Source organism: Cryptomeria japonica, chromosome 8, assembly GCF_030272615.1.
Source record: "Cryptomeria japonica chromosome 8, Sugi_1.0, whole genome shotgun sequence".
Lineage (NCBI taxonomy): Eukaryota > Viridiplantae > Streptophyta > Pinopsida > Cupressales > Cupressaceae > Cryptomeria > Cryptomeria japonica.
This window is the reverse complement of record NC_081412.1, coordinates 490,109,500-490,128,541: the sequence shown is the minus strand read 5'-3', so window position 1 is coordinate 490,128,541 and position 19,042 is coordinate 490,109,500. Positions and strand designations below refer to the sequence as shown.

General features: G+C 40.6%; 1 protein-coding gene across 1 annotated transcript in view; it reads left to right on the top strand.

The window, feature by feature from the left end:
* The window catches only part of LOC131060059 (uncharacterized), a 206,042-nt gene that overhangs the window by 108,565 nt on the left and 78,435 nt on the right, over nucleotides 1-19,042 (top strand). Inside the window, exon 4 of the mRNA XM_057993156.2 lies at nucleotides 5,168-5,214. Within this exon, the coding sequence (XP_057849139.1) occupies nucleotides 5,168-5,214 (47 nt within the window). The remainder of the gene's footprint in view (nucleotides 1-5,167; nucleotides 5,215-19,042) is intronic.

Genomic DNA, 19,042 nt, shown 5'->3' with positions numbered 1-19,042 from the left:
GGAAGAAGAACACTCTGTCTACAGAGAATGGAGGAAGGAAGTTTATCATAGACCTCGGGACACAGTTAGTTAGTGAGGAACTGGCATCATCTTTGGATTCGGAGGGTGAAGGAGAAGGCAACCTGAGGAACGAAGGACGAGGCTGCAGGGAGCCCAACGACGAAGGGATTCTCAAACTAGGAGAGTGCTCCGAGGATGAGACAGGGTCATTGAACGGGTTCTTCCATTGGTAGATGGAGGATTATGAAATGTTCCAGAGCTACAGGCTCGAAGTAGAGGAACCAGAGAAAGTAACAGAGGAGGTGTACCTGCCAGAATACATAGAATATTGGAAGGGAGACGCCCCAAACCTTGGTGACGTAGATAATTCGAAGATCAATTGTGTCGGCAACGATTGGAACCCTCTGTGGAAGGTCGCAGCTTTCAAAATCTTTATTATTCTTCTTCTTGTTATGTACGGGAAGGAGACCATGGTCCCTGTAGAATTTGTGGTTCCAGGTCTTTGGATGGCCATTGAAAATAGACTTGCCACCAACGGATCCAAATTGAAACCCTACCACGCGAAGTGCGCAGGGGACCCGAGAGGCCGGAAGGACACCCAAGAGGATGGAAGGGGACTCGAGAGGCCGGGCAGGCGACTTGAGAGGCACGGGACCAACACGGGAGACTCTTGGGCGAGGAAAACAGAGAAGGATGAAGGGCGGTCCCAGAGACAGGGGACTCGAGCCAACGACTCTCTAGACAACTAAATTGGGGAATTGGAGGAAAAAAAAACAAAAACGTATGGCCGTACGGGTCCGTACAGCTGGGAAAAATATATATATATATAAAAAAAGGCGCATGATGGTGGGGGTCACCGTACGGTGGGACCACCGTGCGGTGGAACCACCAAACAGTGGGACCGCCGTACGGTGGCAACACCGGCGGTGGATACCACCGCCGTGGGTTAAAGCTGCGGAAACTAAAAGGAAGAAATAAAAACCCCGCATGAAGAAAGACACGCAGCCCACGCCAAACAAAAAAAAACGGACGAAGAGAAAAAAAATGAGAGACGTGCACAACAATGTAGCCATACATGCAGCGCCCGCACAAACAAACACATAGCCGTATGGTGGAGGGGTGTTGACGGCATGGGAAGGTGGCCGTACGATTGGAGGTGTCAGTGTTGTTGTTGGCCGTACGGTGAGGTTGTATGGCCGGGGTACCATCGGGGACACATTACAGAGGAAAAAAAAAAAACGACGACGACCAGAGTGAAAAATATTTTTCAATGACATCTAGAGCCAGGACGCTAAAAATATTAGAGTGGAGAAGAAGGGTTTTGACATCTTAAAATATCACAGAAATGATGCACTGCCCCAGACCCCGCGGGGGCGCCGCCCCTCAACCCTGCTGGGGGCACTGCTCGCAGATCCCAGTTTATTTTTAAGCTACAGTACACTTGTTGGAGTTGGGTGAAGGGCATTAGAGATGTCACAGGAAGTGTTGTGGTTGTCCGTACTGTGAGAAAGAAGCCTGCAGCTAAGCATTGGCGGGGAAGCCATAAGTCATAGAGGGAGACGGATTTGGAGGTTGGGAACAAACAGAGTTTGAGGGAAGGCATTGTAGGTCCGCGTAGTTGTATGAAACCAGGGAGTTATTCAGTTCAGTTATCAGCCTTTGGGGAGTGTGATGGAGGATTTGAGGTTTCTCGTAGCCTTTGTGACAGCGGGTTGTGGCCGCCTCCAGGCAGGAATGGTACGCTTTGAGGAACTTGGAGTAGGTCTCGGCTGGATGTGAGGTTGCCTTGGTGGATGCAGAGAGGGCTCGGGAGGAGCTAACCACCAGGTTGGAGGTAGTACTAGCGTGAGACTTAGCTCAGTGTACCTAGGAGTTGGATGCCGAGAGGGCAACGCCGGTGGCTATTGAGGACAAACTGGCTAGGGAGACAGTATCATTTGACTAGCAGTTGGTGGAGGCTGAGACTGAAAAGCATGTTTTGCAGACAAGTTTGGTTTAGGCACAAAAGAATTGTGATGTCAAAGGAAGCACGAATGGTGAAATCGGCACTTGAGCATAGGATGGTAGCAGAAAAGGGTTTTTAAGCACATCTGATATCTATAACATTATTATTCCGCATTACATGTTTTATCTGTGTGCTTTAAGTTATTCACCCGAGAGGGCAAACAAAATTCACAGAATTATTTACATAAGAAGTCTCACAAAGGACTTTTGACATGACGCACTAGGAATGCCTGGTTTATATAAATAAATTGTAAATGTGGTTAGGGAGAATATTCTTTTTAGACGAAATTTGTTTAAGTCACAATTTTGAGACCTCATTCTCGGCATCAAAAAAGTTGAGCATAACATTAAGTGCTCAACATCATATGGAACCACAAAGTTAAGTTGGCTAGCAAAAAATATATTTTTTTATTAATGTCACATTAACTATTTTGAATTTGGATTTGAACATTTTAAATTAAAATTGGCATTATTTCAATGCCCGTTAACTCCAATATATGAGATCTGCAGTAGGGTGATTATGGTGAAGGAGAGGAGGGATTACTCAATGTAAACAAGAGATTTGAATGGCAGGCTTACACAATTTTTGAAACTATAAAATTTGATAAATTTGTAAAAATGATTAGCTATTGCCTAACTTGGCACAATTTTTGAAACTATAAAATTTGATAAATTTGTAAAAACAATTAGCTATTGCCTAATTTGGCACTGTTACTATGTTAGAAATTAGGATCTTAGGTTATTAATAATCACAAATAAAATATAAGATAAATGAAATGAGAAATACAAGATGCAAAAACTCAATACATTACACAATATATACATGGAGTAAACCCTTTTGGGTAAAAAGCTCATAAACCATCATTCTATTATAGCACACTTACAAACTTGTCTATAAAATTATAGATATAACTTGAGAATATCATTTCTTCTCACTCCCACATGGATGATAATACCACTTGTGCATAGTGATAGAATTCACTATAAATCTTCAAATTGAATTACATCTCAATGAGAAAAAAGTTCCTAAAATATAGGAGAAGGGGTAGTAAATATCTAAAGGGGTACTATTCACACCTATTCAAAACTGCCATTTATAAATAATTAATAATCTAATAGTTTTAATGACTTAATGGTATATGCTTTGTAAAGAATATGATAAGCAGAAGGTTTGATAAACTGATACAATAACAATATATAAATGCTATAAGGGTATGACCCCTAATAATATTATATTCTAACATAAACTTTTTAACCCTAGATTTGAAATGATAACTGATTGTTGTTATTAACTAAGGAGAGGAATACCTTATATAAGTATTTACAGAAGATCTTTCCATAACAAAAAGGATCGAGAACTAAAGATAGAATAGAAAGATTCTAAATACTAACTAACTTTTAAAATAGAAAGTTACTAAAAACTAACTATACAACTTAAATGACCATTATAAGCCAAATATTACTTTGATACCTCCATTAATGATCATTCTACTAAGTACAACATTTGTCCCAAAATTTTACAATGAGTTGATACAACCCATGACCTTTGATGCCAACCGCAATGGTTTTCTTCTTGCCATTGAATCTTCGGCTGCCTTCTAACATGATGCTGGGTAACAAAGCTATCTCTCCTACTATCAGAAACACGAAAAATGAGACAAAATGCAGCTTCTCAAATACTTTCTTTTTTTGTTGATAAAAAATCTGAAAAAAAAATGAAACCCACAATTTTTTCTAAAAAATTGTGCAAAATTTTTCAACACCCACGATTTAATCCAAAAATAATTAAAAAAAGCTTGATGATGCAAACCCAAGTTTGCTAAAAAATCAGAAAATTTGTAAATACTCCTGTGTGCCCTAGAATCTCTAGGCGCACAAAACCCAATTTTGTGAAAAAAATCATCAAAAACCCTTCACTGTGCTGGAGAAAAAACAACACCCATGATTTTTAAAAAAAAATGTGCAAAAAATCAGTACTTTTGTAGGAACGCTCCTCACCCTAGAAACCCTAGGCACGACCATGAAATGCTGCAAAAAACTGATACCTACAATTTTGATGAAAAAATTGTGGAAAAAACTCAGTCCCGGGCATAAACACCTTGCTGTGAGCAGAACCCCAGTCGAGCAGATTGTAGAGAAAATGCCAAGAAAACCACAATTTTTGTCTGAAAAAAATGTGCAAAAAAAAACTTGTACCGAAGCACTGTGCAGTTTTGGCCGATTGCAAAAAGACCTGCGCTAGTTGTGGAAAAACATCCTCTTCCAAGCATGTGAAAAACTAGAAAAAGATGATTTTTATCAAAAGATCCTTCAAAAAATTTGCTGGTAAAAACCCTCGATCTCTAGTGAAAAAAACCACAAATTTTATTCTACAAAAATATTGACAAAAATCGTCCTTCAAATTTCTACGTAAATGGAACATGAATTTTTTGAAAAATTCGCCAAAATTTTATAGCTGGCTCTAATACCATGAAATGATAATTGATTGTTGTTATTAACAAAGGAGAGGAATACTCCTTATATAAGTAATTACAAAAGATCTTTCCATAATGGAAATGATCAAGAACTAAAGACAAAATAGAAAGATTCTAAATACTAACTGGCTTACAGAATAAAAAGTTACAAAAAATTAATTAGAAGACTTAAATGACCATTGTAAGCTAAATATTACAATATTACTTTATTAAGATTTACTTCATCTTTTTGACTATCATTGATCTTGCATTTATCTGTTCCATTGAGGGTGTTTTGTGCCTGACTTCTCATAATGTCTTTGATGAGGGGGGAAAAAATTGATTGTATTTTGGGGCATCAGAAGATTCAAACATGAGAAATTTTAAAGATGCCCTCAGACTAGAACAAGTACTGGGAAATAAAGTTATCCATAGCAGGTAATCACATAGAAAATGATATTCTATTAGAAATTTGTTGCATGATATTCTTTTATCTGTTATCTTTATTATCAACTTATTGATGCTCAATTCATACAAGAGTTAGTACAGCTCTAACTTTTAAGACTCTTATTCATTGTTGACCATGCTAATTGCTTTATCACTCTTGACCTATGTGTCAGGGTGTATTTAACTAAAATTGTTTGGTACATTAGCCAAAATATCATTTGCCATCTTCAGATGTGCTTACTTGATTTAGTTCCTCATTGCAGTTGCTGCGTTGGAAGCTCTAATAGGACTATACTTGAGAATGCATCAGGTTTGACTATGAAACAAAATTACTTTAAATTTCCATCTAGGAAAAAAATTATGTTGAATTGTGTTTTTATATTTAAATTTTCTTCTTTAAAAGATATATTTAGTTTTGCTTCCACAAACTTAAGTTTGCCTTCATGCATGTGATGAAGATCTGAGTTTTAGTTAGATGATTAGCTACATTTATTTCATTAACTGTGCTTCAAATCCATGAAAGAAAGTTTGTAGACAGTTAGGAACAAGCACCGTTGAGAACTTATAATGCCATCATTAAACTTGGTTATGACAACATAACTCCCCAATACAACATTATATAAGTACTAATCTGAAAGGAAAGACTTTGAATAATTGAAATCTCAAATTTTAACATAAGATGGAACATATTCCATGTAAATTGGTGTGGAGACCTTTCCAACGGTGAATAACATGCCTATATTTGGTCAAAACCTTCAAAAGTAATTTATTTCTATATTTGATGATTTTTCCTGCTGACATGGATGGCTTGGCTTTCAATATGATTAGTAGTGAGGTAAAACATTGACTATGCTGAATGGTGACATTAAAGTAACAGACATCTATAGATATCTCTAAGTGATGGTCATAACTGCATCATTCAATCACTCTTTCAATGGTGTGTGCCGAACCTTGTAGGTAAAAAAATTGGATTTAGGGACAGTCCATTTATCTTATATCAGCATAGCCATCAGCAAGTTCAGAACTGCTATGCTGACTTGCTAGATTGGTTTTGACCTTTCTTTGATCATAAGCTCTATTGAATTGACCCAAAAGATTGATATTTGATCAAGTTCTTACTGTGTTGATCAAGATTCTGCTGCATCGTTAAATTGACTGTTGTGCCAGTTGCATTTGACTGACTCTTACTGCTGTATGGTGACATACCTCCTACACCAACTGGAATAATCTCTTGATGGATTAAATTGTTGTAAGAATTTGTTTGGAGGTATTACCATTTGCTGAGTTGGTTTCTAATAAACAAGGTTACTAGATATGCCACCTTCCCTTCCCTGGTACGCTTACCAACATACTGGGTACAGATATGGCCTAGATATGGGTTGGCTGCTGTGCTTGCCTGTACTCAAAATGTGAGCAAACTTGAAGCCACGCTAGATATTGTTGCCAGGAATAATCATTATGTTATGTTGTCGTATTATGTTATGTTGTTGTCGGTAATAATGAGTTACGACAGTCAGTTAGTCGTCCCGAAGGGCAGTTGGATACGACGGTTGGTCGCACCCCTTCGGGTATTATATATTGCATACCTTTCCTTCTTAGTATCATTATTATGGTCATATCTAGATGTGATGTTATAAGCACTTGATGTATATGGATTGTTGAATTAATACAAAAACTGGTTCTTTAATATATTTCTATTATGTTCTGTGCATTTACTTTCTGCGTTTAATCGTTTACTCGTATGTGGCAAACATCTGGCGCCGTTGCCTAGACATACTCGGGAAAGGAAGGAGCGGATGGCGTACGGACACGATGGGCCTAATCGTCGGTGAGATTAACCGAGAGGCCGACGATGCACAAACAAAACTCTACGATGGAGAGGACACTGCAACGAGGGAATTCTCAATCCTGCTTTAGGGGGCCATCGAGACCTACGTCCGAAGAGAAGCCACGGAAGCTGAAGTCCCAGCAAGTGCCGCGTGGACCGCACTGGAAGTTAGCCCCGCAGTGAATCGGTTGATGAACCTCCTCCCCCGGTTGCTTGCACAGGCATCACTGGCAGAGCGAACCCACCTAGAGGAGATTGCCCGTGAGGAGCGACGGCAATAGGTCCTCCGACAGTCCGAAGAAAACAATCGTTGTTGGGAAGCAAAGCGTGATGGCAAGAGGCGAGGGGGAAATTGAACCCTGAACCTCCAAGAGGAATAAAGCAATACTGTAATAATCCCGACACAATGCTGACATAAATTGTGGCCGAAAGGGAAAATAATAAAAGTTTTTTTGTTTTGTGTACATGGTATGTGCTTGCTATGTACGAAAGTGATTTATGCCCAATATACTAAATAAGGACAAAACAAAACAGATACAAAGTGACGAATGGGAAGTGGCACAAAGGGCGTTGAATCTCAGACAACAGATAGAACGAAGGCGTAGGCTAAGGCAGCTTGCCGAGGGACGACCGACCGAGGGGTTGCTCGAAGAGAACCCAGGAGGTGTCACGGAGGTTGCGAAGGCAGAGATAGACGGAGAGAATTATTCTCTCTACACTGTCGTGGGGTTGCCCAAGGGAACCTAGAAGGAGTCACGGAGGGTGCCGAAGGAGAACTCTACAATTCGCCAGAATACCACCGTATGGTAAGAAGTTGTGAAGAGTTGGTGGAACAAACAAGGCGAAGTCTAAACTTGATCGATGCTACCAAAGACCTACTAAAGAACTTGTCCATTTCGGAGGACAACCGGAGGGAGACAACCAACATGAGGGAGACGACCGAAGGTGACAGTACGGCTGAAGGTGCCGGAGAAGCACAAGGGTACCGTACGGGAGGCAATTTGTTTGGTTTGGGGTCAGCAACCTTCTCCGAAGGACCCACGAGTGGAGGGTTAGGTGCAGGAGGTAGAGGCGGAGGATCACTAGGTACAAGCACACAAGGCACCGGAGGAGCGAGACCCAACGGTGGGATGGCAAGTAAGCAGAAGTTGCCGAAGTTCAACAGCGACGAGAAGGAATATCTCGTCTGCCACTGCCGCACTTGCGAAACTATATGGTCAGCGAACGGTGTTATCGACCACGATGAATGGGTAACACAATTTCCAGCAACCTTAAGGGGAGTGGCCATCGACTGGTACTCTGATATGGATAAGGGCAAAGTCGGCACATGGCCCAACTTGAAGGAGTTCGAGCCTATAGTCGGCGTCTCAAGGAATTGTTGGGGAAAATGGAGGGTCAACCAGCGGATGGTTTGAAAAAGAGTGGTTCGTGGAGGGACCGAAACACTCCATCCGAAAGAAGATGAAAATTATTCCACCAACCTCGTACAAAGACGCATATAATAAAGAAGAAGGATAGCTCGTCCGAGGATGATGACTCTTCCGAAGGAAGCAGCAGCGATGGCGAGTTCGGCAAAAAGGTGCAAGCCCTGCAGAAGGACATGCTGAGGATGAAGGAAGAGTTGAAGGTTATGAAGGGAGGTCCGAGCAAGATCGACGAAGGGGAGCTTTGGTGCACGAAATGTAAGACGGACGGCCACACGAAAGGCTCCTGCCCAAAGAAGGCCTATTGTGATATATGCTAGTTGATGGGGCATCCCACCAGGGAATGCCCCTACAACATGAAAACACGAAACCAACAAGTATTGCTTATGCAGGAACAACCAACTACATCGGGCGATACCGACAGCTCCCAGGCGAACAACAATGCAACATCGGGAGGCTATCGAGATAACCGGTGGGGAGGACGAAACAACAATAACAACAATAACAATACAAGGAGCCGGATCCATTACAACTCCAAAGGCCGACCGATGATACAATGCAGAGCGTGCAGCCAGTTGGGGCACTTCGCTCGAGACTTCCCGAAGGGAAAGGCCACACAATATTTGTGCAAATGGTGCGGATCGGAAGACCACGAAGACGCCACCTGCCCGAAGTCTGACGTCAACTTGCTCAATATCAAGGAAACCAAAGAAGAGGAAGTGCTGGCTGTAACCTGCACCCAAGCTAGACAAGCAACGTGCCCAGACCCGGAGGCGGAGAAGTGAAGGGTACGGGAAGCACGAGAAGAATTGAGAAAGAGATACGAGAGAGGGCGAAGGTGAAGGGTACGACGGGTACTTCCAGCCGACCGGAGGCGGAGGAGGCTATACTAAATCAAATTTTAAAACTGGAGGTGCCTGTGAAGGTACACGATCTCCTCCAGACGATGCCTCAATTATGAACGACGTTGCTGAATAATCTCTTCCAACCACGCACCAATACCAACCATTGCACGGATGTTCCTGGGGGGTCTACAATAGACCCCATGCTGCTGGCAGTTAAAATTGGAAGGAACTCGACCATTGTGGAGATGGGTATCCTTGGCACCATTCTAACCGATACCATCGTCAATGGTGGATCGGGAGTGAATGTTCTTCCAGAAGATACCTAGTGGAAGCTGGGGAAGCCGACGTTGTGGCCATCTACATTCAATCTACTGGGAGCAGAATCAACATGGAATCAAATCCATTGGGACACTGATGGGCCAGCAAGTTACCATGGGGACGCAACCCTTCATATTGGACTTCGTGGTAATCCCACTAAAGAAAAAAGGTTATGATGCGATCTTAGGGAGAGGGTGGCTGGTGGCAGCCAAGGCCACCCACAACTGGAAGAAGAACACTCTGTCTATGGAGATTGGAGGAAGGAAGTTTATCATAGACCTTGGGACGCAGTTGGTTAGTGAGGAACTGGCATCATCTTCGGAATTGGAGGGTGAAGGAGAAGGTGACCCGAGGAACGAAGGACGGGGCTGCAGGGACCCAACGATGAAGGGATTCTCAAACTAGGAGAGTGCTTCGAGGATGAGACGGGGTCATTGAACGGGCTCTTCCACTAGCAGATGGAGGATTACGAAATGTTCTAGAGCTACAGGCTCGAAGTAGAGGAACCAGAGCAAGTAACAGAGGAGGTGTACCTGCCGGAATATTGGAAGGGGACGACCATGTGAGTGACACCACCGCACACCAGTTCCCGAAGGAAGAACCCATTAGGTATCAAGAGGTAAAATTGAAGGAGACAAACCTCAGTGACGTAGATAATCCCAAAATCATTCTTGTTGGCAACGATTGGAACCTAGTGTGGAAGGCCATAGCCTTCAAAATCTTTATTCTTCTTCTTCTTATGTACAGGAAGGAGACCGTGGTTCCTATAGAATTTATGGTTCTAGGTCTTCGGATGGCCATTGAAAATGGACTTGCCATCAATAGGTCCAAATTGAAACCCTACCACGAGAAGCGCGCAGGGGTCCTGAGAGGCCGAAAGGACACCCGAGAGTCCGGGGGGAGACCCGAGAGGATGGAAGGGGACCCGAGAGGCCGGGCAGGTGACTCTAGAGGCACAGGACCAAAGTGGGAGACTCTCGGGCAAGGCAAACCGAGAAGGATGAAGGGCGATCCCAGAGGCACGGGACCCGAGCTGAAGACTATCTGGAGAATTAGATTAGGAAAATAAATTGAAAAAATAAAAATATAAAATGAATAAATATATATTTTTTGCAAGTGGTGATCGGAGTACCGTACGGTGGAACCACCACGGGAGACCACCGTGCGGTGGGACACCGTACGGTGTAACCACCACGGGAGACTACCGTGCGGTGGGACACCGTACGGTTGAACCACCATGGTCGACCACCGTGCCGTGGGTCACCGTACAGTACACCACCGCGCGGTGGGACACTGTCTGGTGCACCATCGTGCGGTAGGACACATACGGTGGGACCCCGTACGGTGCACTACTGTCGATGGAGGTCACCGGCCTCTGAGGGCAGAACTCGGCGGGTATTCATCCATCGTACGACCTTCCGAGCCACCGTACGGGAGACGAATCACCGTACGACACCAAGCTTCAGGTGACCCTCGTCGCCGTATGGCTCAGCCACCATACGACATACCTCTTCATCGTATGGCAAATAACCTCTGTATGGGCTCGAGACATTATAGTCCGTAGAACTGAATGAGCATGGCGGTGACGGTTTAAAAGAGGGTGAAAGGAAAAATACCACAGCGCGGCAGGGATAAACGGTACGTGTTGGGGTTGTTCCGTACTGTGAGAAAGAAGCCTGAAGCTCAATATTGGCTAGGAAGCCATAAGTCGTAGAGGGGGACGGATTTGGAAGTTGCGAACAAACAGAGTTTGAGGGAAGGCATTGTAAGAACGCGAAGTCGTACAGCACCAGGGAGTTATTCAGTTCAGTTATCAACCTTTAGGGAGTGTGATGGAGGATTTGAGGCGTCTCCTAGCCTTTTTGGCAGAAGGTTGTGGCCACTTCCAGGCATGAACGGTACGCTTTGAGGAACTCGGAGTATGTCTCGACTGGACGTGAGGTTGCCTTGGTGGATGCATGGAGGGCTCGGGAGGAGCTGACCACCAGGTTGGAGGCAGTAGTAGCGTGAGACTTAGCTCAGCGTACCCAGGAGGTTGATGCCGAGAGGGCAACGCGGGTGGCTATTGAGGACAAATTGGCTAGGGAGATAGTATCATTTGAGTAGCAGTTGGTGGAGGCTTAGACTAAAAAGCGTGTTTTGTTGACAAGTTTGGTTTAGGCATTGGAGGATTGTGATGTCAAGGAAAAAAAGAACTCCTTGCGGAAGCAATAATGGTGAAATCTGCACTTGAGCATTGGGTGGTAGCAGAAAAGGGTTTTCAAGTGAGGACGCAGCAGGTGTACGAGTTCCAGGCTCGACTGACGTCAGCAGTTCCTGCAGTTCTATACCTTGATTCTGTTTAATGTATGAATGTCATCTCTATTTTGTATTGTCGTTCGGAGATGACTTCTTTTCTTGGGGGGGATGATGTTGCCGGGAATAATCATTATGTTATGTTGTCGTCGGTAATAATGAGTTACGACAGTCAGTTAGTTGTCTCGAAGGGCAGTTGGACGCGACGGTTGGTCGCACCCCTTCGGGTATCATATATTGCATACCTTTCCTTCTTAGTATCATTATTATGGTCATATCTAGATGTGATTTTATAAGCACTTGATGTATATGGACTATTGAATTAATACAAAAACTGGTTCTTTAATATATTTCCATTATGTTCTTTGCATTTACTTTTTGCGTTTAATCGTTTACCCGTATGTGGCAAACAAATATGTTTTGGATTTGGCAACCTAGTTGACTGTGCAGTATCCGAGTCTAAATTTTTTTTTAAATAAAACATTTAAACCCTAAGAGTCTAAGACATCTAATAAAAACCCTAAAATGTAATAAAAACCTTTCTATTTTGCATAAATCTAGCCATGAGCAAAGGTAGGCTCTTTGATAGATTTTGTTTTCCATTTTCCCTATTTGTTTTCTATTTTCCTTGTTGATTTTAATTTCCATTTTCCTTGTTTTTTGAAGCCAGCAGGTGCATAGAATTTGAAATGCATGCTGTGTCTGTATTGCAAGAAAATACTAAGATAGGGCATATACTGGGGTAATTCCGACTTATTGACCAGGCTCTACCATTAGAATGAGCTACAAATGGTTCAGTTATAAAAGGGGGATGATTGCTGATCATCTGAGCATTAACACCCTGCCTGTAATATTAATTTTCTTTAACATTGAGGCTGTATAGAGTTGTAAATAAGTGGTAATTGTTAAAATTATAGCATCGATAGATAAATAATCAACAATGAAATATATCAGTTTACCACCTCACTATTAATTATCATGATCGAATAAAGAATGCTTTCGATCTGCATGAATTAATATCATATTGATTTTATTATCGATCGAGTAATGATTGATCAACATTGCTTACATTGTATATACATTGAATACTTTTCTTATCGGCATATTAAACATATGTTAGTGACTACTTAACTAATAGTAAGTGACCGTTCATAAAACACTATTCATAATATTGTTCAAGTGCCATCGATGAGAAGGCACGTCTTTAGCGGACATGTCTCCACTTTGTGGAGACATGTCCACTCAAGACATGCCCCCCTCGATACCAGTATATATGCAGACCCGATAAGGCAATTTTGAGAAATTAAAATCAAACATTCTCATCCTTGTTTGGACCTGCAAAACACAGTCTTCATTAGAATCATAAATCACATATATTCAGAAATATTAATTACAATCTATCAACTATCAAATCTGAGAGGAGTACGATCTACATTTACATGTTATCAGAGCCATGTTAAGGAGGATCCAAGCAGCGATCGAACTTGAGATATTCAGATTTAAATCTAAGTACATCACATTCCTCTATGGCGAGTGTAATCAGATTCAAAGATAGGCTAGAAGGAGGAAATAACTTCTCATCATGGAAGTTCAGGATTATGATGATATTAAAAGAGAATAAAGTTGAGTCATTTGTGAAAGAAAATAAAGCAAAACCGGAGAATGATCCCAAGATGACGACATGGATTGAAGGAAATGAAAAGGCCATGAAAATCATAGTTGATGGAGTTAGAGATCATATTGTGCCAATCTTGACAAAACATGAGACCGCATATCATATGTTTAAGTCACTTGAAAGCACATACGAAATAAATAATTCCAGCTGGACCTTGGCTCTAAAGAGAGAAATTAATCATATAAGTATGAACAAAGGAGAATCTATCAATGCATACTTTATGAGAATATTTGCACTAAGGGATCAACTATCAACACCTGGATACCAGATTGAAAGTAAGGAGCTAACACTTATTGCCTTAGATGGTCTACCAAATTCCTGGGAGACATTTGTTCAAGGCATTAGTGCAAGGTCTAAATTTCCAAAGTTTGACTGGCTAAGATCAGACTGCCTTCAAGAGGAATCGAGACAGACAAAAAAAGGATTCAATTAGAAGAACGTAGATGAAGATATCCATGTCTTGAATGCTAATTCTCACAAGAAAGGAAAGAAGAAGCACTTCAAGAAGAGGAAAAGCCACCATGGGAAGGTTTCATCCAAGAAAGATGTTTCACAAATCCAATGTTTCAGATGCGATTAGTATTGGCACTATGCAGTTAGATGTCCTGATAGAACAAAGCAACAATCATCATTTGCCAAAGTAGGAAAGTCTAAGACAGAGCATGAATCCGAGAAATATGTATTCTACTCTGCACTTTCAAACCAAGTATCAAATAAATCCAACACTTGGGTTATAGATAGTGGATCATCAAGACACATCATTGGGTTCAGGGAACTCTTAGACTCCATGGTAGAAGAAATTGATGAGGAAGTGACAATTGGAGATGACTCTACACATCCAGTCAGAGGTGTTGGAACATGTATCATCAAATTGAAGTCCGGTATCTCTATTCAACTCACCGGAGTATTGTTTGTGCCAGGTATCAAGATGAACTTGGTTTCCATATCTGCACTTGAAGACAATGGATATAGGGTTACCTTCATGGATAGTAAAGTGTTTGCATGGCCAAAGATCTCTACTATTAAGAAGGCTCAAACTATAGGTTATAGACAAGGATATCTATATAAATTATGTACTGAGCCAAATCTTGCCCTAATTCATGAAATTTGCAGTCTAATGAAATATGGCATAGGAGATTAGGACACCTCCATTTCCATGCCCTATCTTCTATGGAAAACTAGTCACAGGTTTACCCAAACTCAAACAATATCATTCAGGGGCATGCAAGGGGTGTGCCTTAGGGAAAAACACAAAAGGGTATTTCCAAAGTAGTTCTAGTAAAACAAATGATGTATTAGAATTAGTCCACTCAGATTTATGTGGACCCATGTCTGTACCTTCTTTAGGGGATTTCCTATATTATGTAATTTTTGTTGATGACTTCTCTAGAAAGACCTGGATCTATTTCCTCAAATGTAAAGAATCTGAGGAGATCCTTAGAAGGTTTAAGGAATTCAAATCCCTTAAAGAAAACTCTTCTGGGGTGAAAGTTATAACATTAAGGACAGACAATGGGAGAGAATACACATCAGATATTTTTAAAGAATTTTGTAAAAATGCTAAGATTAAGAGAGAGTTCACTGTACCCTACAACCCTCAACAAAATAGGGTTGCTGAAAGGAAAAATAGAACCATTGTAGAAGCTGCTAGGGCAATGTTACTTGATCAAAACGTAGAAACATCACTTTGGGCTAAAGCCTCTAGTATTGCTGTTTACATACAAAACATATGTCCTCACTCCCATATTGATGACAAAACTCCTGAAGAAGCTTTCATTGGTGTAAAACTAGACATCAGTCACTTGAGGATATTTGGTTGTCCTGTCTACATTCATGTGCCCAAAGAGAAAAGAACTAAGCTAGAACCTTCTGGGAGAAAAGGTATTTTTGTAGGCTATAGTGAAACCTCCAAAGCTTATAGAATATATGTGCCTGGTCAGAGACAAATTGAACTAAGCAGAGATGTAATTTTTGAGGAAGACATAGCTTTTTAAAGAGCTAGAAATTCTATTGAGTCAGAAATTCAAACTTCCCCCATAGACCTAGAAGAGGATCCTGCCCCTAAGAATCAGAGGGAGTACCCTGAGGAAGATAGAAATGAAGAACACATCACATCATTGGAAAATCCTAAGAAGAGACCACTCTAGGCTACTAAGACAATGAAAGAAGCAAAGAGTTATGCAGCTTCGTCAGGGACTTTTAGAGAGAGTAAAAGACCTAAGAGATTCTCTAGTTATGTAGCTTTGATGAGTGAATTCATCAAATCAAAACCTGTTAATGTTACAGAAGCTCTCCAACACCAAGTATGGAAGGATGCCATGACAGAGGAGTATCAATCCATCTTGAAAAATGATGCGTGGGAGATAGTACCTAGGCCAAAAGAGAAATCTGTTGTTTCTTCCAAGTGGCTATACAAAATCAAGCATGCTGCAGATGGCAGTATAGAAAAACACAAAGCAGGATTTGTAGCTAGAGGTTTTTCACAAAAGGAGGGAATTGATTACGAAGAAACTTTTGCACCAGTTGCTCACTATACCTCAGTCAGAGCAGTTCTAGCCATTGCAACAGCCAAAGGATGGAAAGTCCATCAAATGGATGTAAAAACTGCATTCTTAAATGGGACTATTGAAGAAGAGGTCTACTTAGAGCAACCTAAAGGATTCGAGATCCACAATGCAGAGTCACATGTGTGTAAATTGAAGAAAGCCCTGTATGGACTTAAGCAGGCTCCAAGAGCCTAGTATGAAAGAATGACAATTACCTCATGGGATTAGGTTTTTCGAAAAATGATGCAGACCCAAATCTCTACTTCAAGAAAATCAAAGGTGATATGTTAATATTAATATTATATGTTGATGATTTATTGATTACAGGAGTGGATCACCTTATTGATCAGTGTAAGAAGGATCTAGCCTCAGAGTTTGACATGAAGGACTTAGGTCTATTGCACTACTTCCTTGGATTAGAAGTCTGGCAGAAATCAGATGGCATTATTCTGAATCAAGGGAAGTACACCCTTGATATATTGAAGAGATTTGGAATGATGAATTGTAGATCTATGTCATCTCCCATGGAAACAAATCTTCATAAATTGAAGGAAGCAACAATAGATTCTCAGTTAGCAGATCCAACTCTCTACAGGCAAATGATTGGATCTTTGATGCACTTGGTCAACACTAGACTAGATATCTGTTATGCTGTGAATGCTTTGAGTCAGTTTATGTGTGAGCCCAAGGAGATGCATCTTGTTGCTGTGAAGCATATAATGAGGTACCTTCAGGGTACCCTTAGTTATGGTCTCAAATATGGAAAGGTTGATTTAGATCTTCATGGATTCACTGATTCAGATTGGGTTAGAAGTGTGACCGATCGGAAAAGCACCTCAGGATGTTGCTTCAGTTTAGGATCGGCTATGATATCGTGGATAAGCAGAAAACAATCTTCAGTGGCTCAGAGTTCTACAAAAGCCGAATACATTGCAGCTTCTATGGCTGCAAGAGAAGCAATATGGCTCAAAAAATTGCTTGTGGGATTGTTTGGTGAGCCTCTGAAACCTACTATCATCCACTGTGATAATCAGAATTGTAGTAAGCTTTTAGTGAATCCAGTATTTCATGATAGATCTAAGCATATCGAGATTCCTTATCATTATGTGAGAGACATGGTAGAAAGGAATGTAATCCAGTTGGAGTATAACAGTACAGGAGACCAGACAACAGACATACTTACCAAACCTCTCTCCAGAGTGAAAATTGAACACTTTAGAAAGAGTCTTGGTATGATTGAAATGTAAGTATTATATCTATCTGTACTAATATATAAGATGTTTAATGTGTAAACTTCTATTGTCATATGTGTGACTATGACTTTATGGGCCCCACCCCCTGTGCACATTTATGAAAGGTGATGATCTTTTAGATAATGAGCACTTGTATTTGACACTATAAGGTGGCGATCTTATAATGTTCAATAGATTGATATCATGTGACTTGATATCATTATTCATGGATTTGTCATGATTTGTTATGGTAGACATTATGTGACTTAATGTCAGTGCACATACCATAACTAGGATATATGAGGAGAATGTAATGTTCTTGAGTATATTATATCCTTTAGTATCACGAGACAGGTGATACTTCATATCACGAGATTAGGTGATAACTCTTATCATGAGTTATGTGATAGCTATTAGTATGGTAATGTACTCTCAGAGCTCATTATAATATTCTTACTCTTTATCTTCCCTAGCTAAGAGGGAGTGTTAAAATTATAGCATCGACAGATAAAGAATCAACAATGAAATATATCAGTTTACCACCTCACTATTAATTATCATGATTGAATAAAGAATGCTTTCGATCTGCATGAATTAATATCATATTGATATCATTACCGATCGAGTATTGATCGATCAACATTGCTTACATTGTATATACGTTGAATACCTTTCTTATCGGCATATTAAACATATGTTAGTGACTACTTAACTAATAGGAAGTGACCGTTCATAAAACAGTATTCATAATATTGTTGACCGTTTCTGAGTTTTTGAGATGGTTTCGGAAAATTTTTGGGGATTGGGGATGGCTTGGAAACGTTTCTGGCCGTCCCCAAGTCCTCGAAACGGTTTCCTTTTTCGGAACGTGTGCCTTTAGGCCGGAAACGCGTTTTCGGGTAACACTGCCTTAAATTTCAAAAAAAAAAAAAGGTTTTCTTTTTGTACATTTTTTTAACGTTTTTTGTAAATATGATTTTTTCTCGATTTAAAAAAAAATCTTATACTTTTGGTTTGCCAATGTTTTCCCAAATGACTTTTGTTGCTATGATCCTATCGACTTAATTGACCATTATAAACTTATATTAGAATATTACTTTAGTAGCATTGCATTCCTATACTAATATAACCAGATTTCCCTATGGCAAACTAACTCCCAACAACCAACATCTAACTCCTAACTTATCATTATTTCTCTATCAGCTATTGCCAACCATTATTTATTTTAAATTACTAACTATTGGAGCTATTTTTTATTTGCGATATGCACATGCACAAATTCATGTCTACAATGTTAAAAATTAATCTTATATACTTTGTGTGATTTGTCTCTTTCATGAATCCAATGGTATAACACCCATGTTACACAAGCGTGCACCCCTGAGTCATTTTGGGCATCCCACCACAACAAGGTGGGTGTCCAAAGATATTTACCTGACCCCAAGATATTCAAGGGGTATCACAGACATTCACCTCCATCCCAAGGAGAGCCAAATACGCCTAAATGGCCTAGCTCCCAATGTATTAAATGATTCTCTTATGTCAAGGACAAAAAAGTGTGGATTCTCAGCACATCCACAAAAACAGAGCTTCAAAAAGTATCATTTTGTGTTTTGAAGAGATACTCCCTAGAATACTTCTTAATAAATAGCAAATAAAATGTGTGCAGTGAATGCAAATTCCATTCCTGGCAGGTATTGAGAGTTAGCTTCCTTCCATTTCTGGCTACTAATCACATATCAAACTTAAATAACTTTACACCCTACAAACAGCTCTAGGAACCAAAACTAATTGTAAGACTCTTGAGTTGAAGCAAGAAATATTTGAAAACTTTGAAGCAGCAACCTATTTTTTCAGGAAAATCATGAATTGATGCATGTGACCATACCTTGAGGGTTAATTTTGACAAAGTCATCAAGCATGTATTTGGAAGAACTGATTTTACTTGTTCTGACAGGCCACTAGAAAAAAAAAG